Consider the following 25,611-nt stretch of genomic DNA (forward strand, 5'->3'; position numbering starts at 1 on the left):
AAGATTAAAATTTTATAATTAGATATAACAATAGATTTTGAGATAATCCTAATAATTTTTTTCGCCAAAATTACATCTTATGATACAATTTGGGGGTGCGCCTTAATTGGATTGTTTAAGGTTGCAATCTTATAGAAACCACACCCTTCAGGTTTTCTCACAAAGGTTTTGGATCTTTAAAAGTCTAAATTCATTTTAACAATTTTTTAGCTCGGACATTAAAAGTGGAAACTTTATATATATATATATATATATATATATATATATATATATATAAGTCTAAGTGGCTTTGGATATAGGTGCGGTTTGTATAGAGCCTAAGCTCTAAACAATCAAATTAGAACCTACCTCCAAATAGTGTAAGAAATATGGTTTCAATATTGGAAATCTTTGTGATAGCTTTAAAATATATTTTTATATTTATTTATGAAGTTCAAAGCTTCAAAAATAGTGTAGATCGACATATCTCTAATTCTTGAAAATTGACGGTCCAAAAATGTTTTACAAAATTTCAAAACTTGCAATCTATTTTTTTCTCATATCCATGCATCTTGATGTCGAGATGGTCAATTTGAAGATATTTGGATATCAAAACAATATCTTCTAATGAAATTTCCGAGGTAGGCTGAATTTTGATTGTTTAGAGCCTTGGCTCTATATAAACTTTTCCCTTTGGATATTGAGGATATGAAGTTAGAATGATAACTAAGGATATTCAAAAACCAAAACTAAGAATTGTCTTTTTATATGTGCCCTTAAAAATCCGAAGTAAGGGCATCACAGAAAAGAATAAAAAAGGAACAGAAATTTACAAAACACCTCCAAGTATACACTTTTTATGTAACTTACCCCCAACTTTTCTAATAAATACCCCCAACCCAAAAATCAAAAAAATACTAAACTACTCTAACACTTTTACCCCATGCCTCTTTCTCTCCTCTTTCCCTTGTTTTTCTTCAAAACTGTTGTCCGACAGTCAAAACAAGCAATCCGGCACTTTTCGTTCAAGTCAAAACTATGATCCGACATTTTCATTCTGGTTAAAACAACGGTCCGACAAATTGAACAAGCGGTTTGGCATTTATGTTTCTAGACAAAAGTGTGGTCCAACAAATCAGACACGCACTCCGACACTTATTTTCTCTAGACAAAAGTGAGGTCCGGAAAATTGAACAAGCAGTTCGGAACATTTTTCCTAGACACAATGCGGTCCAACAGAGAATGAACGCGATCCGACTTGTTTTTTAGTTTAATGGGGTCCGGCAATAGGTTCATGGTGGTCCGGCAACGCATGTGGCTTTTGATACTGTATGCATGCCCATGTGAATGTCTGGCCAAAATTAATATTTTTTGTATGAAAGGGGTATTTTTTGTCAAAAAATATGCATTTTTGTACTTGAGGGGTATTTGCTAAGAAAATATATTTTGGGAAAAAAAAAAAACAAAGAGAGAAAAACTTGGGTTGGGGGTAAGTTACATAGGAAGTGTATTATTGGGGATTTTTTATAATTTTCCCAAAAAGGAAAAAAAGATATTAATATAAAAAGGGAAAAAGTCTATATAACCTTCAAAATTAGATTTACAGATGCACCTCAAAAATCCATCTGAAAATATTGTTTTAATGTCTCTAATTGATATATCTTGACATTGAGTTTTTTTTTTTAAAAAAAAAAAGGTTTTGAGTCCCAGAAATAGTGCATCTTGCAACACATTATTTGGACCGCCCATTTTCAAAATTTTCATATATTTATATATCTACTTGATTTTAACCATTATTGGAGTTTAGAATTTTATAAATAGATATAAATATAGATTTTCAGATAATCCTCATAATTTTTTACACCAAAATTGCATGTTATGTTGAAATTTGGAATTGCGCTTTAATTGAATTGTTTAAAACCACATCCTATAAAAAGTAAATATTAAAGAATATTTTTTATAACAAAATTCCTTCAGGGAGGAAAAAGTATAACTTTTACTCAAATAAAATTGGAAAGGGAGAGAGATAGAGAAAGAGGAGCTATGGGTGGCAATGGACCCGACCAGACGGGATCTGACAAGTAGACCCGACCTCCGGTCCAGGTGTAAGTCTACATTTTGGATCCAAAAAGTTGGGTCTGGGTCCAAAACCTAGACCGGAATAGTATTTGGGTCCAAGTCCGGGTCCAAGCGGACCCGACCTGAATAATATAAGCATATGTGGGTATTCATAAATGTTGCCAATACGTAATGTTTTTCAGGAATTTCCATTTATTACATAAATAGTAAAGAGTATATGTGGGTATCCATAAATGTTGTGCAATACTGTAAATATTGTCAATAACATGGGTATATGAAAGTAAAAAAAAAAAAGAAAAAAATGAAAAAAATAAAGAAAGTTCATAATCATAGCCCATGTATATATCATTAGTACTCTAATATTACGATTGATAAATAGAAGAAAAATAGTTGACCTCTCACCCCCTTTTGAGGGTCATTATTCCATTTCTCCATCTACTTAGGCAAGTGTTATAAGAAAAAAGAAAAAAAGAAAAAAAAAAAAAAAAATATATATATATATATATATATATATATATATATATATATAATTATTAAATTATACAAAGATATAATATTTCATTTGTATAAAATAAATGCATAGAAGTACTAGATACTTAAGCACTTGTACATATAATATGGACACAAGTTTGGTGAGCAGCCAACTAGCTTATTATTGTGCGATCCCTTGTCTATCTAAATTCCATTTCCAAGATGGATGTCAACATATGCTACATCCACTCCAAGTTAAAATGGACATTGGAAAAAGGAATTCAAAAATTAATATTATATTTTTTTGAAAAAGAAAATTTTTAAATTTATATCATTATCATGGTTGAGACCGTTGAATTCTAAGTTTTCTTATAAAAAATACATCTTTGAAATGAAACCGCACAAGAATAATGTGAGTCATATATTCCGTAATATCTATACTATTTTTAAAATTTCAAATTTTATTACCAGTGTTGAAAATTGATTTTAGATCCATCATAGATATTTATGTTGGATAAAGATTTGAGGTGAGGCTTTATGTTGTTCTCAAAAAGCCTAGGCCTTACAGAAACTTCATCCTATAACTACTTCCAACAAGGGGTTGGTACTCTTTCATATTGTTTTGGTCTAGAAACAATAATGGCTGAGGAGAAAGCAGGAAATACTCCAACCCTAATCCATGATCATGTCTATAGGATCAGCACAGAAGAAGAATGGAAGGAGCTGCAGAGGACTGGGTCCATTTTTGGAGGGGATTTGGACAAACAGACGGGATGCATCCATCTAAGCACGATCGAACAGGTATTCTCAGAGTTTCAGCTCTGAATTTCTGTGAATTTCGGCCAACTTTCAGTTTACAGATCTCTCATTTAGTGGCAGAAACTTGCTCAAGAAATAGTCGTGGCGAAAATTTCAAAATTCGTTTGGTATTCCGGATAATTTCCTTGAAAATGCGCTAAAACTCCAAATTATGAATTTTTTTGGGAAATATGAACAAAACCTCGTTTTGACCCTAAATTTTACTGCATGATCAAGTACCAATTATACAAAAAGATAGCCATCAAATAAAAGTTTGCCGGAATTTTAACTATAATATAATAATATTGTTACTATAATAGTAACCTATAATATCGGTACATTTTTTTTATAACATTGTTTTATTATCTTAACAAATTAATATCATCTTATAATAATAACAACAATAATAATAAATTAATAATAATAATAATAAATTAATAATAATAATAAAATAATAATAATAATAATAGGATGTGGTTTGTATAAGGCTGAGGCTTTAAATAATTAAAATAATGCGTACCTTTCAATTAGTGTCAAAAGATATCCCTTCATTACTATAGATCTTTATGATGCCGTAAAAATTTATTTTTATTTTTAATTATAAAATTTTATGTTTAAAAAATAGTGTAGATCAAGTAGATCTATGAATACTTAGAAATCTTGAAAAACTAACGGCGTGTTGCACTATTTCCAAGACTTAGAAATCCATTTTTTCTATGTCCATGCATCCTCCCGTGAATTTTTGAGGTGTGTCTTAGTTTGATGGTTTAAAGCCTCGATCTTATATAAACTTTTTCCATAATAAATAAATTATTATTATTATTTTAGGAAATATACAACATCAATATTAGTATTATTTTATTATAGCTCCTATTTTTAACTGCAACATAATATATGTAGATATAGATAAATAATTATCTTGCAGCATAATATATGTAGATAAATGAGTTATGTAAGAGGTTCAATTTAGCATTACATTCTCTCCAAAAGAAAAATAGTATGCCACTTTGTAGAACTTATGGAAAAAGCAGATGTTTTTCATGTTGCTTGACCCAAGAGCGTTATAATTGTTGTTTGATTCAAGGTAAAAGCTGTTCTAAACAACTTCTTTCGTGGACGGGAGGGTCTATACTTGCTTCAAATTGACGCTAGAAAGGTATGTTGGGAACTTCACTACAACGAGGATTCTATTATTATTATTATTATTATTATTTTTTTATTTTTTTTTAAGGTACATAAGTTAAAGATCTGAACCAGCTTTTTTTTATTATTATTGTAAAGCTGGGAGCTTTATTTTGATTTTGAATATTTTTTTTATTATTATTGTAAAGCTGGGAGCTTTATTTTGATTTTCAACAATGATTTTATAAGACCCTCTTCCACTTATCTGTGTAGGATCTCAAATGATTATCATTAAATTTAGCTAAATTTTTTATAGATTTATAAAAAGGTCAAATCCCACACTCATATGATAATTTTTTTTAGAGATCCATGTCAACTTTAATGGTGATAATTTAGAATAAAAAAAATCCTATAAAATCATTACCCTTTCATTTTTAATTGAAATATAAAATATACGTTTTATTTTTAATTGAAATATAAAATATACTTTTCATTTTTAATTGAAATATAAAATATAAAATATACATTTTTAATTGAAATATAAAATCATTACCCTTTCATTTTTAATTGAAATATAAAAAAATTAAAAAAAATTCCAAAAGCTCAAAAATATATTTGTAATATGTTTTTTTATGTTTTTTTTTCAAAAAAAATATGAAAAAAACATGGTTATTTATGTTTCTATCATTTTGACAAAAACTGGAAAGTATTTTGTCATGAATACTTATTTCTATATTTTTCCATTTTATTCGAAAAATTTCAAAAAATACCTCTGGTCACTTTTTTAAAAATTTATTTTTTCACTATTTTTTAATCATAATTGGTTGTGTTTTGTTATGTTTTGCTTTGACTTTATTTTTTCAATTTTTTTGTATTTTTTTAATAATTTTCAACTGCTATTGTACTCAGCTCGAGGAGAGTCAGTCAAGTACTCGGCTGGGCCCAGCCGAGTAATACGATCTGAGTCGACTTTTCGAATATTAGTTTTCATTGCCTTTCTTTAAGAATGGATTGTTGGCTGTATGATGGCTCAATACTTCTAACAACTTTGTTCCCAATAAAACAAATTCTACCTTCATGATGACAAGTCAATTACATGAAGAGCAATTCAATTAAAATATTCCGATTTAGAGTAGCAAGATGGAAGACCGTTAAATAATTTTGACTATGAACCTTAGAAATTTGCCATTAGTGTGTTTGGCACCAATGTATTTGCACATTGGGGCCTTTTTGATAATCGTTCATAAACGGTAAGTTGGAAGTTCTTTAAGAACTTTAAATTAGAAGTTACTTAAGAAGTTCATGATTTCTATGTTTGATAACCTCCTTAAGAAATTAAAAAGTTCATTGGTTTCTACGTTTGATAACCTCCCTAAGAAATTAAAAGGTTCATAATTGTTGTGTTTGATAACTCCTGGGATATATGGTAAATATCTTATATTTATATTTTTATTGATAATAATTTGAATATAAATATATAATATATAAATATATATAACATAGTACAATTTATAATATAGTGTATTTTATATTTATTTTATTATAATATATATATATATATATATATATATATATATATATATATATATAAACATAATAATGTAAAATAATATAGTATATTGTACATTGTATTTTATATTTATCCTATTAATATATATTTTTATTATATGAAATTATAAATATCTATTATATTTTATAATACTTATAACATACTATAATATATAATATATTGCATTTTACATTTATTTTTAATATATATATATATATAGGAAAAGTCTTCTCAACAATTATAAGCGAAAATGAATAGTGATTTCGTTTACTGTCCCAACTTCATCGCGTAGTCACGATTGTCGAGTAGAGTTTTATTTTTTATTTTTATTTTTATAAATTGGAATGGCCTGAAATTTGAAAGGTAAGTACATCTTAATGAATCGCATCTAATAAAAATATAAAACAAATATCCGTAAAAAATATATTGACCAAAATACTCCCAAAACTTTTCGAGGGTATTTTGGTCAATATTTTTCATGTAAAACATTTTTTTTATATTTTTCAAATATTTCCCTATTTTTTATGAATACATGTTCCAAATTTCAGGCTATTCCGATTTGTAGAAAAAAAATGAAAAATGAAACACTACCGAACAATCGTGACAGTGTGATGAACTTTGGACGGTGATGGGGGTAGGTGAAATCACTATTCATTTTCACCTATAGGTGTTGCGTAGTATTTTCCATATATATATATATATATATATATATATATATATATATATATATATAAATTTGTAAAAGGGATTGAATATATCATTCATAATTTTCTGAAATTCGGATGGAGCATTTTTGAGACCAAAAGGCATAACGTTCCATTCATATTGTCCAAAAGGAACATTAAAAGCTGTTTTGTATTTATCTTTTTCTTCTATTTGTATTTGCCAAAAACCAGATTTTAAATCGAATTTGGAGAAGATTACAGCATGTAATAATCTATCTAGCAAATCCTTTTTATTCGGAATAGGATATCGGATCCATTTTAAAACTTTATTAAGGGGTTTATAATTGATGACTAGTCGAGGAACACCTCGTTCTTGTTCAGCATTTTTGTTAACATAGAAAGCAGAACAACTCCAGGGAGAAGTACTAGGACGTATTAATTTCTTATTGAGTAGATTATTTATTTCTGTTTGACATGTTTGTAATAGTTCGGTATTCATTTGGATTGGCCTAGCCTTAGTTGGTATTTTTGATTCATCAAAACTGGTTTCATATGGTAATCCTACTATATGTTGTTTTCGATGCCAAAATGCATTAGGTAGTTCATTACATATTTCTTTTTCAATAATATTCTTAAGATGTTGTATTTTTTGTATTATTTCAGAAGATTGGAGGTTTTCGCTTATAATCTTATGTTTGATTTCCAATTGTAATGATCCTAAGAAGCTTTCTTTATTTTTGATATTTTGTTTAACAGTATTTATTTCTTTAATTCTTGGTTTATCAAGAAATTCAAATCTAATGGGTGCACCATGTATATTTGTTTCAAGGCCTGTATGGGAAACTGTAACTGGATATAATAAAGTAAGAAAAGGGACTCCTAGGATTACAGCTTGGCTGAGTCCTTTGACCATGATGAATGGAGTAGGGAAGCAATGTCCTTCCGTACATATTTTTGCATTGGAAAGTTTGTATTTGATAAATAGTCTACTACCATCGGCTGTATTAAGGATTTGGGTAGTTTTATCAAAATATTTAGTAGGAACTAATCCTTCATTAAGACAATTTAAATCAGCTCCCGAATCTATTAATGCTAAAGATTGAAACTCAAATTCATCATTTATTACAATAGTTATTAATACAAACCATTTTTGTGTGATTACTTTATTTATTATATTAACCGAATGTTTATTGGATGAAGATTCACCACAATGTATTTGATCTAAATAATCATTAGGATGATTTGAATAGTCATTGGGATGATATGATTTGAGTAAATGATTGAATTCTACCATGTCTTCCTCAGTCTGTACTCCAGAAGTATTATGAAGTTCAAGAATTTGAATTCGTGTTTTTAATTGGGATAATTCGATTTTGACAGTATTAACTTCAGCTTTGAGTTCAGCAATAGTAGGTTCCTTTTGGGTAGCTTCATGCTGACTGATTCTTTTCATAATATCAGAAAAATTATAATTATCAGGAGGTTTAATTAATGGTGTATGTTTTGTTTTTGATTTAGTTAGATTTATAAATTGAGTAATTATTTCTCTTTTTTCATTGGGATCGGATATTTTTTCTATTAAATCTAGAATTAGATTATCTTCCTTTGTTAATGTATGAATATCAGATGATATAGGACAGTTGCATATTTCATTAGCATCGTCAATATCCGAACTGTTATTTGACCAATAAAAATCATCATTATGTATTGTACCTATAAAGGAAGTATCACTACTAGAAGAAGTAGTATCCGAACTTGAACTATCTGAATCATATAATTGAATAATATCGTAGATTTTATTTCTAATGGATTCATCTAAAGTGATCGAGTCTAATTTTTGTTTAACTTTACATTGGCTTTTGTAATGGCCTACTTTTCCGCATTTATAACAAACAGGTAATTTTTTCTTATTTTGAAATGATTTAGAAGCAAAACGTTTTGTAAATTTCTTGTATTTTTTCTGCTTAGTTGGAAAAGATTTATACGTTTTATCGGGTTTATCTCGATGTTTTTTCCTTTTATATATTTTATGTATTTTATGCGGTTTGGTTCTATCTATATGTCCTTGGTCCATATGATAGCCAAATTGCTGGCAAAAATCTCCTAATTCTTTCTTGCCACTTAGATTTTGTTTATCGAGTTGTCTTTTGAGTTTTAAGTCTGTGCATAGGGCTAAGCCTTCAGCACAAATTTCCGAAGATAACTCGCCTAAAGTATATTGGGAATAATTGATCATGCCGCTATTTTTATTTTTGAGACGTTCTTTTACTTTTTCAGCAAAGAGGTAAGGTAGTCCTGCTACAAATTTTTCTTTCCAGTGATCCAGGTGACTATCTTCTCGTATAAGTAATCGGGAGAAAAAGACGTCTTTATACCATTTATAATGTGACAATGTTGGACATCTTAAATTGGATAGAAGGTCAGCAGTCCTTGCTGCAAGTATTGATGTATTCCCTATGAAATGAAGAGCAATGGTGTTTATTAGAGAATTGACAGCATCACTCTCAGAATATACCATATCCTGATTATGTTCATTTTTTGCTGTCCATTGCCTAGTATTGGTTAATATATTTTGTTTTGTTTGTTCATTTAAATATGAATCCCACCATCCTCTCAGCCATCCAGTGAAGCCTGAGACTATAGCTTTGGCTATTTCTTGGTCATGGCTTCCAGCCATTTTACAAGCAGATGCATACATAGTCATATGCTTCATTGTATCTAGGATCCTATGATCAGAGATACCGTCTATATTCCAATCTATGATGGTTCTTCCAGAATATGTAGAAGTATGACTTGTTAAGTCTTCTTCTAATTGTATATCAACAGGAGTTGGTCTCTTATAATATGGGCGAGCATTTATTGGTTGCCAATTTTTACTATAATTAATCCGATTGATATTTTCTGGAGTTAGTTGTATTTCTGAAAATGCCTTTTGCATATTTTGTATTGTATTGGCAATTGATGGTCCTATAGATGGTTCTATGGTTTCATTAGTTTGGAAAAGTGTTTCTTCTTGTAATGTCATAGTATCATGTTCAGGGATTTTTTCTTTTCCTTTAGTACCGTCTGGGAGAATAGGGGCGGATATTACTATTGTTGGCTTAGGTTCTTTTATTTCTAATTTTGATAATTTAGAAATTAGTTGTCCCATAAGGGTAGTATTATCTTCGCCTATAAGAAATTTTTCTTTATTCAAATCAGGAGGAGGTTTGAAAAACAATTGTTTTTTCTCTTTGTGACTAGGTGGTTGTAATAAATTCTCTATTCTATTTGATTGTTTTCCTAGGTTATGAAGACAGAGATTTGTATAATTGTTTTGTTCAATTATGTGTGGAAGTAACTCTATACGAGGTATATTAGCATTATTCAATTTGTAAGGTATGGCTACTGTTTCATAGACAACTATTTGGGTAGATGGCGATCCTTCAGTTTGTTCTGAAGCTTTTGGTACCGTAGTTGCCATCCCTTGTATTTTCAGACTTTGTTCTGGAGGGTGTATGGATTTAATTGATTTTCCTTCTGTTGTATTAAAGGTAGTATATTGAGTTTCTACAGTATTTAATTCAAACTCAGGAATTGGGATATTATGTTGTTTAAGAGTATCTCTTAACCAATCGAAAAAACATTTTCCTTTATTTCCTTTTTGTCTCCAACTATTGAACTGGGAATGGAATAGTTCTACTAATCTAGGTTTGAATTCTTTAACATACCATTTTCTAATATTATCATTTTCTGGAGATAGAAAATCATTTATAATATCCTCCTTTGTAAATGTTTCTTCAATTTGTAGCACTTGGATAAATCCTGATTCAGCTTGTTCATATTGAGGTATAATAATATTATCAGATGTGCGTAAAAATCCTTCTAACTGTGGTTTTGAAATTGGAGTAGCTGATATATGAGAATTCCGATCATAGGTTGTAACGGATTTTCGTGGAGGTTCTAAGTCTCTAAAAGAATGGTTGCTTATGGTTTCTGATGTGGATGTCTTAGTTAAAAGACTATTATTAGTAAATTGGATTTCAACATTTCCATCCGTGTATTCTGAAATTCTGTCTGGGATGTTTTGAATAGGATTTTGTGATGATGGTTGGTTGTTATTATGAATAGCCCAGGTATGGGGTAGGACTATATCTGACCATGATATTGTTTTTGGTATGATCGTATTTGATTTTTCTATATTGGTTTGAAAAAATATTGTTTGTCCCTTATTGTCTATTTGGAGTATATTAGGACATAATGTATTCATTACCTTATAATATATTCTATAAATAATGGCTATATTTTGTGAACCCGTCATCATGTCAAATCCTTGTGTTTTAAGATTTAAAGATAAAACATTTAATATGTTTGGGTCTGTTAATGATACAGAATAATTTGGAAAGCAATTGAAATATATTGGTCCACTACATAAACTAGTTTCTACCATTCCTAGTAACGAATCTGAGAATTTGTTATGTCTAGTATCTCGTAAACAAACTAGAATAGAATTATTTAGTCCTAGTCTAGTGAGTGGTTTAACTGCTACTTGTATTAATCCTATATGTAAATATTTATAATTCTTATTTTGATGAACTTGTAATATTTTTTTAGATAATAATTGAAAATCTTCTTGATTACTAGTAACGGAGAGAGTTTCTTCTACTGTTTTTATGGCATATCCGACTTTGAGGTCGAATGTACCTTTTTTGTAAATATCAGATATAGGAACCTTGGGTATGTTCCAATTTTGGATTTGATTTTCAATATCATTTATAACAAGTTCTTCTTTGTTCTTGATCCTTAGAGTTCTATTAGTTTTACTAGTTGTGGTATCTGTTAGATTCTTAATAAATTTCTCCATTATTAGGTTGCGGATAATGACAACTCAGGACGACCAAAAGTCCAGCGTTTTCCCTAACGGCTCTTCCTCGGCCTTGGCGGTACTTTGCATAAGACCTTTTCGTCTCGTGTCTTAACACTCGGACCAACTTTCTCTAATGGATAAATTTCTTAAGTTTCTTAAGATAGCAAAACTGGTAATACTATGAGATCTCTAATACAGGGTTGGCTCTGATACCATTTTTGCCCAAGAATCTCCCTAAGTATTAAACTGGTAAGGAAATTATAAAAGATTGCGGAATTTATAATAAGTAAGAAAAGATTGTAGTATTATAGGTTATTAATTGCTGAAGTATAGAAATGTAATAAAGAAATGCAAATATTATAACAATAATTGGTAATACTGAAATGTCAAAGACAATCCAAGAAGTATGAGTATAATCAGAGATTTTGAAAGTAAAAACTAACTTGAACTGCATTACTCACTGATTACAAATACACAGGCTTGCGAATTTCCTCCACTCGGAGGGCAAATAGGAAGGTAAAGAGGACTGATTACAATCACACATAATCACACATAAAAGTTATGGAGGTTACCGACTTTATGAAGTTCAGTCGTCGATGACCTTTCTTAGATACAGATTGAGAGGAGAAGAAGGTAAGAAGAAGAGAAGAGATCTTATGAGAGAGAAAGTATGAGAAGATCTAGATCTAAAGAGACTGTGCTGCTGTGCTGCTGCTGAGATCGTCTGCTGGTATGCTGGAAGATATCCTTGATGCTCTGAATTCTTCTTGGCTGAAGAGGTATTTATAGAGGGCTTGGTCTCCAATGAGTGGCTGGAATTAATTGCTTGCCGATGAAGGAAAGGATGTGATTGGCTGAAGGAAGTTGTGGCTCAGGATTGATTGCTTGCTGGAGAAGGCTCCGTAAGGATAAGGAGATGATACGTGGCTATCACTGATTTGCTGATGACTATTGGTTGATGTGACCTGAAAGGGAGCAAGGTTGTCCTTTATGTGACGTGGCCTTTGTCGTCTTATGAAGAGGGAATCTTTCCTGTAGAGGGAGTGCAACGTGGCTTTTGTCGTTTATGCAGAAGGAATCTTTCCTGTAGAGGGACGCGTCTTCTTTATTGAAAAGAGAATATTGTATGCTGTAGTAGTCTTATCACTGTCGGTGTAGTCATATCAATGTCGGTGTAGTCATGTCGATGCTGAAGAAGGAATTGGACCACCGGGTCGGGTCATTCTGTGGGCCTTTGGCTGAAATCATCCAACAGGGGATTTCCTGATTGGACTGTTTCTTCTGATGATGTTGGTACGGCTTTATTGGGGGTGAAAACATGGAGCAATGTTTGCTCTATTTCCTCAAATGTAGCATTGGGATTTGACTGTTTCAACCTTTTGAGATAGGCTGAGAAAGTAGGGAGACTGACTGTATTATATGTAGCAGAGTTGAAGGTTGTGGGTTGCGGAGGTATTCTTTTCAAAGGTAAAGTAGTAGGATTAGCATTGAAGATATCCCACTATTTAACCTTCACGGTTTTGCCAAGTTGGGGAATGTAAGTATAGTCAAGAGTATTATTTTCAGAGATTGAATATTCCCATTTGAGAATCCAGGGAATTTGGTAGATGGCCATGAAATAAAGGTGGTAATCATCGGTTTCAGTGCAAGTATTATATTCAACAAATTTAGTTTGTAAGGCTTGAAATGGCTCTGGCATTATTTGGGTTAAGGATCCCCAGATTAAGAACCAATGTCGGAACCAGCTAGGGAATCTCTCAAGGATAGGGAATTTGAATTGGATATACCAGGAGTGTGTATTATTTTGATTTTGGTAAGCAAAGACTTTGTGCCATGCTTCAATATATTCACTATACTTATATGATTTATATTGAAATCCTGGAATGAGAAGCTTTTTCCCTTGATTGGGATTGCAGCCCCAATCTTCATATGAAAGTAACCTTTTGATTTGCAATTTTGAATATGCAAATATTTTGGTATTTTCTTGGTAGAAATGTACTATGGAAACTGAACCAGTTTCCATAAGTATGGCTTCATACCATTCTCGGTTCTTGATACCATAAGAAGAGTTCATATGGTTGGATAAATATAGGGGAGCTATTTTGCATGGGTCTAAGCCAATATGATTGTCTGAGATAATAGTTTCTGGTAAGAAAGCAATGTCAGTATATACTGACTTGGGAGAATTTGAAGTTTGTTTATTGGGATACGATGCTGGGGTGAATGCTGGACTTGGGGTAACAAATGGACTTTGTGGAGGAGATTGGATTATGTATTCTGGTACATTTGTGGACCTCAAGGGTGACATAGGGGTTAGGTCAAGAGGAGAATGACTGGGCATGAGAGGCCCATATCTGTTGCTTTGAATTAGATCCATTGGTTGTTTGCCTTTGGAAGAAGGATTCATTTTTGTATTAGTAATATGTTTAGAGATATGCAAACCTTGAGAAGAGAAAACTGTAGGGCGAAATGATTTCGTCCTGTTGTTGTCTTTTTTAGGATGATGATGGTGGATAATGGTGGATATGGTCCCCCCTGCAAAAATTCACGGGTTAAGAAGTCAGGAAGGGAATTAGAAGAACCGTGCAGATGTTCAATGGAAAAGTCGAAGGCAGATAAAATTGCTTGCCAACGAGCAAAAATTTGTTTAGAAACAAGATTTTGGACATCTTTTTGCAGAATATCCTTTGCGGCTTTACAATCAGTGCGTATGAGAAAATGTTGATTGAGAATATCAGTTTGAAATTTGCAAACACAATGGATGATAGCAAGTAGTTCCTTTTTAACAGTGGAATAATTCTTTTGTGTTGGATTCCAGGCTTTTGAAGTAAACCGTATTAATTGTTCCTTAGAATATATATATATATATATATATATATATATATATATATATAAATGAATGTATCTTAAATTACATAAATATATAATATATAAATATATATTTTATATCATATATATAACATAGTATAATATATAATATTGTGTATTTTATATTTATTTTATTATATAATATAATATATCTTATATAATGAAATATATTATATTACATAAATGTATAATATATATATATATATATATATATATATATATATATATATATCATAATAATATATATTTTTATTTATTTTTATTATATAATATATATTTATATACATTAATATAGTATATTATACATTATATTTTTTATTTATAATATATATTTTTAATATATAATATTATAAATATCGATTATATAAATAAAATATGAAATATAATAAACTATATTATATATTATACAAAAAAGTATATTATGTATTATACAATAAAATATATACATATATCATATATAACATAATGTAAAATATAATATAGTGTATTGTATATTTATTTTATTGATATATATATATTTGTATTATATAAGATATATTATATAGTGAATTATTTTATTAATCTTTATTTTTGTTATATAATATACATAAAATAATATTATATATATATATATATAATAAAATAATTTATTATCCATTGTATATATTTTTATTATATAATATTATAAATATCTATTACATAAATATAATAAAATATATTATATCTTGTACAATAAATTATATTGTATATGAGGGGGGGGTTCATAAAAAAAAAGTTCCAAGTTTAAGTTTCAACCCTTGGGTTGGAACTTTTTTTTTAAAACAAGATTAGAACTTGAACAGTTTCTTGAAGTTTTGTTTGAAGTTCAATTTTTTTATCAAACACAAAACTTGAACAATAAGAGGTTCAAAATTCCTATAAAGACACTTCCTGTTATCAAACACGTTCTGAAAGTAAAGACAACTTGTTCCTAACAAAACCCTTGTAGAAAAGTAACCTACTCAGGAAATCATAGGGACTTCTACCTGAAAAGCGAATATATTTCGTATTGATGAGATTGTGCAATGGGTTTGTATGTTTTTCGATCTCAGAGGCTTATCTCATTTGGGTTCCAAACTAATTGCCGAATTTGTGGATGAAAGTTCCACTCAAAAGTTGTTCATATGGTTTTATTGCATTAAAGAAAACTTGTGAATATTTGATGATTTTGAAAAAATTTCTGAAAGTTTTATAAAAGAAGTCACAGATTGGTGTTACACAAAACTCCTACATGCAATGCCACGTATTTAGCTGCAATGCCAAAAAATATTTTAGATTTGGTCATTGACACAATTGAGACTGTCAACGTTTGTCAGGATGAACTGTCCACGTTTGTCTCGTTATAGAGGGTACCAGTACCATGGCCTTTCTAGGTCTCTACATCCTCTCACCTCATACTGTTCTATCCTCCTTTAAGACCAAAAAAGAAAACAGTCTTGTTTCTTTCTTTCTCTAATATGTTTTCTCTTTTTATATCATAGAAAATCCCAAAAATTGAGTCTCTTGTCTCTTCCATGGTTTGTGCTTTTGCTACCTTTCTTTGAGAATACGTTGTTGGTCAGTTTCTTTAGATTGTTTTCTTTTGTTCAAATTACTCCTTTTGTAGCTGAGGCTTTAGTTTACAGACGTACATTTTGGGATGACACAGGACTCTGTCATCCTCTTACCTCATGTTGTTCCACCTTCCCTTAAAAAATTAAAAAAAAGAAGGGATTGGCACTCTAACCGGCTTCTCTACAACGAAATAAATGAGGAGTTTGGAAATCTATCCACGTCGATCAGCATCATCTTTTACATCTTATTCAACCTTCCGATGTATATGAGCTTTCAGAGCACAAATTTATTAAACAGAAAATTAAAGGGACAACTTAACCTTGAGACGGGTTCTGCATTTTGCTTAAGAAAGTAGTATTTCTAAATACCTGCTCAAAGGAACAACCAAGATTTCACTCTTGCATTTGTTGAATAAGGTTTATTTATTCATAGAATTTACAAGGTTCAATACTACCTTTACTTTGTGAAGGTAGTTGCATGGGCAGAAAAATAAAAAGGAAGATTCTCTTCTATCTTTTCTATATAACGTTGGACACATTATCCAACTTTTACAAATGCAAAAGAAAAAGTAAAGCATCTTACATAAAATTTGTCATGTCACCACACTTTTTCAAAAATGAATTCTATTTTCTAAATGGGAAACGAAAGGAATCTTCAAAAGTAAAACTATTATAAGGCAAAAATATTTTTATCTTGAAAAGCTTATTCTTCTTCTTATTCATTTGGAATTCTTCTTATTCATTTGGAATCCCTATTATCAGCCCCTCTTCTCAAGTAGTAAATTGGGAGAATATGGCCCTTACTTATTTCGGTACCTTTTGAGGACACTAGGCAACGAAATGCCATTATCTGCATGTAAAACATGGTCCCTGATTTCCCATGTTTCACCTTTATTTCTTGACTAAAATTTGATAGGGTTAAGTAGGTTGTTGTATGATTTCTGTTCCTCCAATAGTATGACATTGCTTTGGCCCATTTTTTGTACAATTTTGCAGCATTAGCTTTATGACAAAGCCTTTTGATTTCGGCACGAGTATATCCAGCATCCGAAAGGACCAATGTTTTTAGCAGCACATTTTTGTTGTAATTGTGTCAATGAGCAAATCTGAAATCTTTCCTAGCATGGCTACTAAATATTTTCTTTCATAAAACTTCAGAAAATTTTTCAAGTATTTGTAAGTTTTCTTTTGTGCCATAAAACTATGTCAACAACTTTATAAGCGGATCTGTCAGCCATGATTTCAGCAATTAATTTGGAACCCAATTGAGATAAACATATTTCTACTATTGCTATTTGTTCTAAGTCAGTGAGATGCTCCCACCAAAATCTAGCTTTACGTTGTGATAATATTATAGAGATATCATTATTTGCCCTTCTCTTAGCTACCGCCTGGCTGAATTATGAGATATTTACATACAAGAAATAATCTCCTTCTTCCTTTCTTTTGATTGTTTTACAAATATTTCTAGCTTCTTTGAAACTATAGTTACAAGTTATACATGAGGCATGTTATGAATAAGCTTAAATGTGTTTTCCTAGTTGCTTTTATAGTTTATTCTTTTTTATCTTCCTAAAAAAAGGAAAATCATTCATGCCATGTCACATGCAAACCTTCTTTTATTCTTTGTCACTTTTTATGGCAGCTTGGAAATGGTTTGATATATGAAGCCGTAGATGATGTCAACTTCTTCCCTCATTTTTATGGGCCTGACAGGAGTTTTAGGCCCCTTAGGCTTGATGTTGTACTTAAGGCAGAGAAATTAAGCTGGTCACAAGGGGAATTTACTTGTAGTTTTCTCATTTGAAATCTTTGGTTAATTTACAGACTTCAGGCTTGATGTTGTACTTAAGGCAGAGAAATTAAGCTGGTCACAAGGGGAATTTACTTGTAGTTTTCTCATTTGAAATCTTTGGTTAATTTACAGACTTCATGCGAGGTAAATTTACTTTGTTTTTTCCAATTAACTGGTTATTTAAGCTACAAACCCCTCTCTCTCTCATATGCTCCCTCGAAGTGTTATGACATAGTTTTTGAGATATTTTTATTGTTTAAGACATGCAACGACTTGTGTTTTTTATTTTTTATGCTTTGAAAAATATCTTATGTTATTCAAAATAATAACCCCCTTGTTCCATAGTATTTTGGAAAGTGTAGAGCTTTGAAAATGGTGTTTTGTCTTGGTACATGTAGAGAGAGAGAGAAATGATGGGTTGTTTATCCCATATTTCGGATGTGGAAGAGAAAACTTTGTATAAATATGTGAACATCCTCTTTTACTTGTGTTGTAAGAACCAAAGGGAGAGAAAGCCTATGCGGAGCATGCGAAGAATGCGATCGCGCATATGTATGGACATAGGCGAGGGTGAGGGCACTTGATAGTGTACTTGCGCTCGTATCAGCACATGAGGTGCCCCTTCACAAGTGTGTGGGATAGGCTCGTGTATAACTTTTGCCACCACTTCAATGCTCCCATAGATTCATCTCTAGTGCATTACTGGCCTAAGGGCCTGTCGGTATATTGGGCTTTTGTGGTTTAGTGCACCCGGTGAATAGTGCCCCATGGTGAAGACGCACATATGAAGTGTGTACTTTGGTGCATTGGTGCACTCCGGGAGTTTGCACTCGTACAGTAGGCATGTGACAATTATTTTATTGGAACCTAATTAGATACCGTGTGATTGAATATTGCGATAATTAGTTTATCGGAACCCGAATCGGAACTTGGAGGGTCACCGCATGAAATATGGGATATCCTATTGCACGTCATTGCACCGGACGTGCCGTACTGACAGCTTAGATTTCATGAGACGCAAATCTTGATTTATTCGGTACTTGAATAGTCATGTGTAGTAGGTGAAAAGGGCACTTTACCTCTATATATAGAGACATATTTTCTCATCTTTTACTAAAAAACTTACATATCAATTTTTCCTCTTTCTAAAAAAATAGGCGATTTAGAACTTACAAAACTTGCATTTGTATTGGCAAGTTAGTATCCTTAATCTTCTGCTCCCTTATATTTCGAAGACAAAGAACTTACAATACTTGTGCATTTGTATTGGCAAGTTAGTATCCTTAATCCTCTGCTCCTTTATATCCCGAAGACAAATTTGCCTGTGAGAAACTTAAGTGTATACTGATATATAAACTTAAGCTACTTATTATGCCTTTGATCAGAGATATTGAAACCCATTTAGCTTCTTTCAATTTCTATTTTGCCTTGTTTCATCCACTTTCCAACAACCCAGTCGTTCTAAAGATGGGTCGGGTTATACAACTATGCCCAAAGAATCCATATTCTAGAGAGGGGTCGGGTTATACAATTATGCCTAAAAAATCCATATTCTAGAGAGGGGTCGGGTTAGGGTTATACAACTACACCTAAAAAATCCAGGGGTCGGGTTAGGGTTATACAACTACACCTAAAAAATCCATGGATTGTTGAGATCAAATGGCCAAAATGGAACATTGCGAGAGCACTAAGAGGAGCATTTTTTCATACTTCAGTAAATTGAAAAAGGATTTTGAAATGCTTGTGGTAGGGGGATTCGATCCTGAACCAAGGGCTCAGGAGTTTAAAGTGCCACCGGTCCACCACTTTATCACAAATATGAAGAAAAAGAAATATAATATCTGGACCGTAACAAGTAGTTGCTCGTCCAAGACCCCAGCTCATCTCACCCTCTCTCATTCCTTCCTTCTTCAAATGGATAGCTCACGTGGATCATTGTGAGTCTTCACAAGGCCTATAAATAAAATTTGGATGCCTTATTGTGGGTGTGTGAAATAATGGGTTGGTAGGCCATTTGAAAGGGAATAGTGGACAATAAGCATGAAGTTCAGTTGATGTTGTGAGTGAGAGTTGCAGTAACGGGTTGCGCGTGCATGTTTTAGAAAGAGTGTATTTTTGGGTGGTTGAGTGATGGAAATATTATCGTAATATTTCTTTTTAATAATAAAAGTTAGTGTTTCTCACTCTTCATTGTCGTGTTGGATTTTACAATTGGTATCAAAGCTTCCGCAAAACTCTACATAATATATTGGTTAGAAGGCCTTATTATTTTATGAAAAATTTGTCTAAATACTTATTAGCGATGAAGTATTTAACACTTTACCTAATTGCAACTATTCTAACCCAAGACGATTTGAGATTAAATCGGAAGATATGGGCAAAGTTTTAGATTGTTCATATCTTGTGGGTAATTTTATAAAGGAAAAATTTTATATAAGGTGTCAGAGTTATACTATAAAAATAAGGCGCACCTCGAAAAACTCAATGGACAAGGCTGTTCTAACGTAAAAAACATGTCTAATTGAACAACTCAGATGTATGGATGTGGAAAAAAAGAAGGAATTTTAAGTCCTGAAAAAAGTGAATCTTCTAATATATTATCTAGACTGTCTACTTTCAAGATTATCTAGTGTTTGTTAATCTGCTCGATCTGCACTAGTTTTGAAGCTTTAAATTTCACAATTCAATATAAAAATAGATTTGATGACCATCTTAGGGATTTTCGGCGCTTGAACTACAGCTTTCGGCATCAATTCAAGATATGCCTTACTTTGATTGCTTAAGGTGCCAACCTTTTACAACTCTCACCCTTTAATAAATTTCCCTTATTTTATTCAAACTAATGCTTGTACATAATTGTCTTGTAGTATTAGCATTTTGTTGAAGTACTAAATACTTTAGATGTGTCCTACAGATGCCACATGTGTCAATGTCCATGTAAAACTATTTCTTAGCATTCTAAATCCTTCTTTCACTGTCAGCATCTTGATCTTGGAGGTCTAGAGTACTCCAATTTGAAGAGTTATGGGTCTATCATTACTAAACTTACATTCCATATGTTATGTCTTGATCTGGTTAATTTTAATACTTTTAGATTCTAAAGCATCCCTCTAAAGTTATAACTTTCTGTCGATTCCGCCTCTAGTTTCATTAATCAAAACTATATATAGCATAGGCCTAATTCAATACTAGTTCGGAAGAGTGAATTGGTTCAAGTGGAAAGCTCTAAAAGGGCAAGGGGAAGGCCAAAATGGACATGGATGGGAGTAGTGAGAAGAAATATAGTGACGTATGGTTTGATTGAGAATATGATACTTGATAAAAGCAAAATAGAGGAACATGATTCATTTAATCTGTGAAAGGAAAGTATACATTCTATATCCGGTTAATATAAAAGGTGTATATTATAATCAGTAAATATGGGAAGGGTAGGATATTGTGTCTTATATTTTATGATAAGTCTGGGTATAGTTTAAGTGTCGATTATTTAGTTTCTATTAGTGTCATATGTAATTTGTCTATAAAAGATAAGTCAGTTTATTCATATCAATTAATGGACATTGAGTCTCTTCAGAGAAACCTGAGACTCTTCATATGGTATCAAAATGAGGTTCATCTTAGTTGTGTTAATTCCTCGTCCTTGAAGCATCCTCACTAATTTTCAAGACGAGTCTATTGCTCACCCAGTCAATGCAATTTCTGTCAAGTCATGTTTCGACTCTCTGCTGAGTCGTGTTTCGACTATTTGATCTGTACTCTCTGTTGAGCCGTGTTTCGATTATTTGATCTGTCTCTCTGCCAAATCGTGTTTCGACTCTTTGATCTGTCTCTATATGTCGAGTCGTATTTCGACTCTCTGATTTGTTTGATCTTTTCCAAGAGTTCCTATAGCCATATGTTCTCGAGGCGTGTTGATTCACCACTACTTTCTTTGTCTAAGTATGCACCTAAAGATCCAATTGCTCGTTTCCGCGACTTGGTGTTCAAACTCCAACTACTTGTTCAAACTCCAACTACTTTCTTTCATAGCATCTTGAGTTTGAAGGAGTATAAAAGGAAAGTACATATTGTATTTCTGGTTAATATAGAAGATGTATATTGTAATCAGTAAATATGGCAAGGGTAGGATATTGTGTCTTGTATTTTATGGTAAGTTTGGGTATAGTTTAGGTGTCTATGATTTAGTTTCTATTAGTGTCATCTATAATGTGTCTATAAAAATACAAATCTATGTATTCATATCAATTAATAGACACTAGGTCTCTTCAGAGAAACCTGAGATTCTTCATATAAGGCTTGGATGATGATGATGATAGATGGATGGATGGAGGTTAGATACAAACACTATACCGTATTATATATTTCAACTATATTGTATCATTTCTCATATTCCGTTCTTTTTATATTTTTATTTTCATTTTCTCCATGGTAAAGAAAAATTTTAATATGAAAAAGAATGGCGATATAGGGTCCACTACTAAGTGATAAAGAATGGCAATATGGATTCGACTACTAATGCGAAAAAGATTTGCGATAAGGGATCACCTTATTGAATTCCTCTCGACCCTTTAAAATAATCGACCTTTCATTGATTAGTATTGCAAAATGTGTTGACTCTAAACAGCCCATTAGGCACTTCCTCCACTTTCCTCCAAGACCCATGCATCTTTTTATTTCCAATAAATTATCCCACTCCACTTTATCATAGGCTTTCTCAACATCACGCTTGCAAATTAACATTGGCTTCTTTGATTTCATATTGGATTGAACGGATTCTTGTGCAACAAAAAAACTACTCATTATCTGACAATCCTTTATAAAGATTGATTGAGGTTCCAAAATATGACTTTGAAGTAACGCCTTTAATTTATTAGCTAGAATTTTGGAAATAATTTTGTATAGAATTATAAAGAGGCTAATTGGTCTTATATCTTGTAAGGTCTCATATACATTCTTCTTTGGTACTAAAACTATAAAGGAGTTGATGGCTTTATTAATCTTCCCCTCTAATAGAATCCCTCGTTATCCTAGAAGGACTGACAGAAAACCATTGGTTAACCATCCGGCCTAGGTGCCTTACCTCTTGATAAGTCATAAACAGGTTCCTTTATTTTTGAATTGACTGCTTGGACATTTGATATTTTGATGAAGGGAACTCTTTCTATTGAAGTTTTTTGGTCTTTTCAAGAGAAAGCTTATTTAAAAAAATGCAAGATACCGCTTTTATTTCCCTCTCGTTCTTCATAGTCAGCTCCGTCAACTCTAAGGTCCTGGATATTGTTTGTCCACCTTCTTAAAAATACCTATTGTTTAGGAATGCTTAGTATTTTTATCACCCTCCTTCGTCTATTTGGATGTCAACAACTGAAAATAGATTAGTTCCTTTTCCCTCAAGCACTCTTCTAACTACACCATGAGGTTCAATTGTAATTGAAAATGAGTAATATATAGTCCAATTTGTAGTTGTTCTTTGAGGTTGAGGAACTGAATTTTGTTGATGATGGGGCTTTTTCTTAGTGCAATATCCATAATTAATTCTTTCTTCTAATCTGTTAGTTTGGTTTTCATAGTACTTAGGCACTTTGTAGCTTTCCATCCATGAAATTGCGAGTTTTGCCATAGCTATCTGACCATTAGCTCCATTGTTTACTAAAGCTTTATTAGTTTTAGATATATGTAAAGCGCCGGTCAAATTATTGGTCCACATAAAATTTGTGCTTGATACTGGTAAATCTAATAGTTCACGATTTGGATGACTTAGTTGAACTTCCTCATATAAGGGGTATCATGAATCCTGAACTTACAATAGCTGATTATAAATATGCAGCCATCTAATTAAATAATAGTCACTCATACCACACCTAGGGACATCAAGAGAACACAAAAATTGTGACATTTCATTAAAAAATATTTGTTTTCCATCGGGTATATTGGGTTCACATGTACAAGGAAGACAACATCTTCCAAATCCTCCCAACCCATTAACAAACACAAACAAACAACTATTAGCTATAAAAAAATCATACTTGTTACACCTACAGAGGGTCCAGAATAAACAGAAGTTCACCTGACTGCTTTAAATGGAGACATTTATACTCCACAATCTCCTTTCTCAAAAAGCCAGCGTTTCAATTTGATTGATTAATGTTTTATCATCATCATCATCCAAGCTTTATCCCAACTATTTGGGGTGGGTTACATAAATCATGTTCCTCCCTTATATTAGTCTATATTCTCTTATCTTATCGCCTATTAGAGCCACCTCTAAGTTCCCTTGAATGTTTTCATTCTGAGTTCTATCCTTTCTTATCTTGCCACTCATCCATATCAACATCATCATCTCAGTTACACTTATCATATGAATATGTTGTCTCTTAACTGCCAGATGTTATGTCTTATAAAACATGGTTGATCTTGCAGTTGTCCTATAGAACTTTCCCTTCAGTTTTATTAGTATGCAGAGATCACATAAGACTTCAGATGCACATCTCCATTTCGCCCACCCAGCTTTATTCTATTGCTGCATCTTCCTCGATCTCTCCATTCTCCTACATTATCGACCCAAGATATTGAAAATAATCTTTTGTGGGCATTTTTTAGCCATCAATTTTAATTGTTTCTTTATTTTTAATCATATTATTACTACTTGCATTCCATATATTATGTCTTAGCCTATCTAATTTGAAAATTTTTGGACTCTAGACCATCCCTCCAAAGTTATAACTTTGCATTGACTCCACCTCCAGTCTCATCAATCAAAACTATGTCATCCATGAATGACATACACCATGGTACCTCATTATATAGATGCCTAATTAATTAGTTCATAACCAAAACAAAGAGATATATGTTCAATGCAGACCTCTGATATAGGCCTACTGTAATTGAAAAGTCACTTATCTCTCTACTAGTTATTCTCACACTAGCTAGCACTCCCTCGTACATGTCAATTGCTATATTAATATATCCTCTACAGACTCATTCTTTTCCAATACCTACCAAAATAACTCTCTAGGTAGCATATTACATGCTTTCTTTTAATCAATAAAGACCATGTGTAGGTCTCTTCTCTTCTTCCTAAACTTCTCAATCAAATGCCTAAGTAGGAAACTAGTCTCAACTGTTGACTTCCCTTATCCAAATACTCTCTCTCTCTCTCCTCTTTTATGGGTCTTAACCGCTTTAAGTCCTCCTAAATTCAACCCAAAAGAAGAGCTTGTAGCAACCCAAATTGAAGCTATTTCACCCGTCAAATGTTTTATATATACTCGTTGGTTTGAACTACTACAATTGTATTGAAAAATTTCATATACATCTAAGTTTTGAATCTCATTGAGTTCTACATTTAGTTATAGAGAGGCCATATTCAAAAAGGATTTTGCGCATACCCTCAATAAAGTTAGGGTTCATTGATTAAGATGACAAAATACATACATTGTCTAGTTTATTTTCAATGCCTTAAAAAGTATAATTGTAAATATCTTAGTAGTTGATTTGTAGGTAATAGCTGCAATGCATAGTGATATAAACAATCTCTCATTTCAATTGTATTAAGATCATTTATTTTATAATTATTTTCCATCTTTTCGTGATCTCAAATTGAAATGGTTAATTATATGGGATTGTATACAATGAGACCACTTATCTTTGATACAAGGAGGTCATAATTATAAAAAATATAAGAAGTTGCACTGATGTTTAGGAACAATAGTGTCATTCATCTTATGTGTACCCATATTAGGAAGGTGGTTCATTACATATGTTAGTTTTTTTAGTAGTACACAACTTTGTAACCCTATAAATTATGGCTCTTGTTCACATATTTAATAAGCTTAATAATACATCTTCATGGGGGCACAGGGCCCAAT

The 25,611-nt window shown here is 31.7% G+C and overlaps 1 protein-coding gene across 6 annotated transcripts; it reads left to right on the top strand.

The window, feature by feature from the left end:
• The first annotated feature begins 3,098 nt into the window (after positions 1 to 3,098).
• Positions 3,099 to 17,915, top strand: LOC105420427 (dihydroorotate dehydrogenase). 6 transcript variants are annotated; one of them, XM_088858664.1, is made up of 4 exons: positions 3,101 to 3,330; positions 4,412 to 4,483; positions 11,513 to 11,585; positions 17,594 to 17,915. In XM_088858664.1, exons 1-3 carry the CDS (start codon positions 3,169 to 3,171, stop codon positions 11,561 to 11,563), a joined length of 285 nt encoding a protein of 94 aa, XP_088714790.1. In that variant the 5' UTR covers positions 3,101 to 3,168; the 3' UTR covers positions 11,564 to 11,585; positions 17,594 to 17,915. The 6 variants fall into 6 exon arrangements, with proteins under 6 accessions (XP_088714788.1, XP_088714790.1, XP_011622277.1 ...); XM_088858662.1 differs by lacking the exons at positions 11,513 to 11,585; positions 17,594 to 17,915 and adding an exon at positions 8,941 to 9,542 and having other exon boundaries at positions 3,099 to 3,330; XM_011623975.3 differs by lacking the exon at positions 11,513 to 11,585.
• Positions 17,916 to 25,611: the final 7,696 nt, after the last annotated feature.

This window comes from Amborella trichopoda, chromosome 2 (genome assembly GCF_054954075.1).
Source record: "Amborella trichopoda isolate Santa Cruz 75 chromosome 2, AtrichopodaSantaCruz75HAP2 v2.0, whole genome shotgun sequence".
NCBI lineage: Eukaryota > Viridiplantae > Streptophyta > Magnoliopsida > Amborellales > Amborellaceae > Amborella > Amborella trichopoda.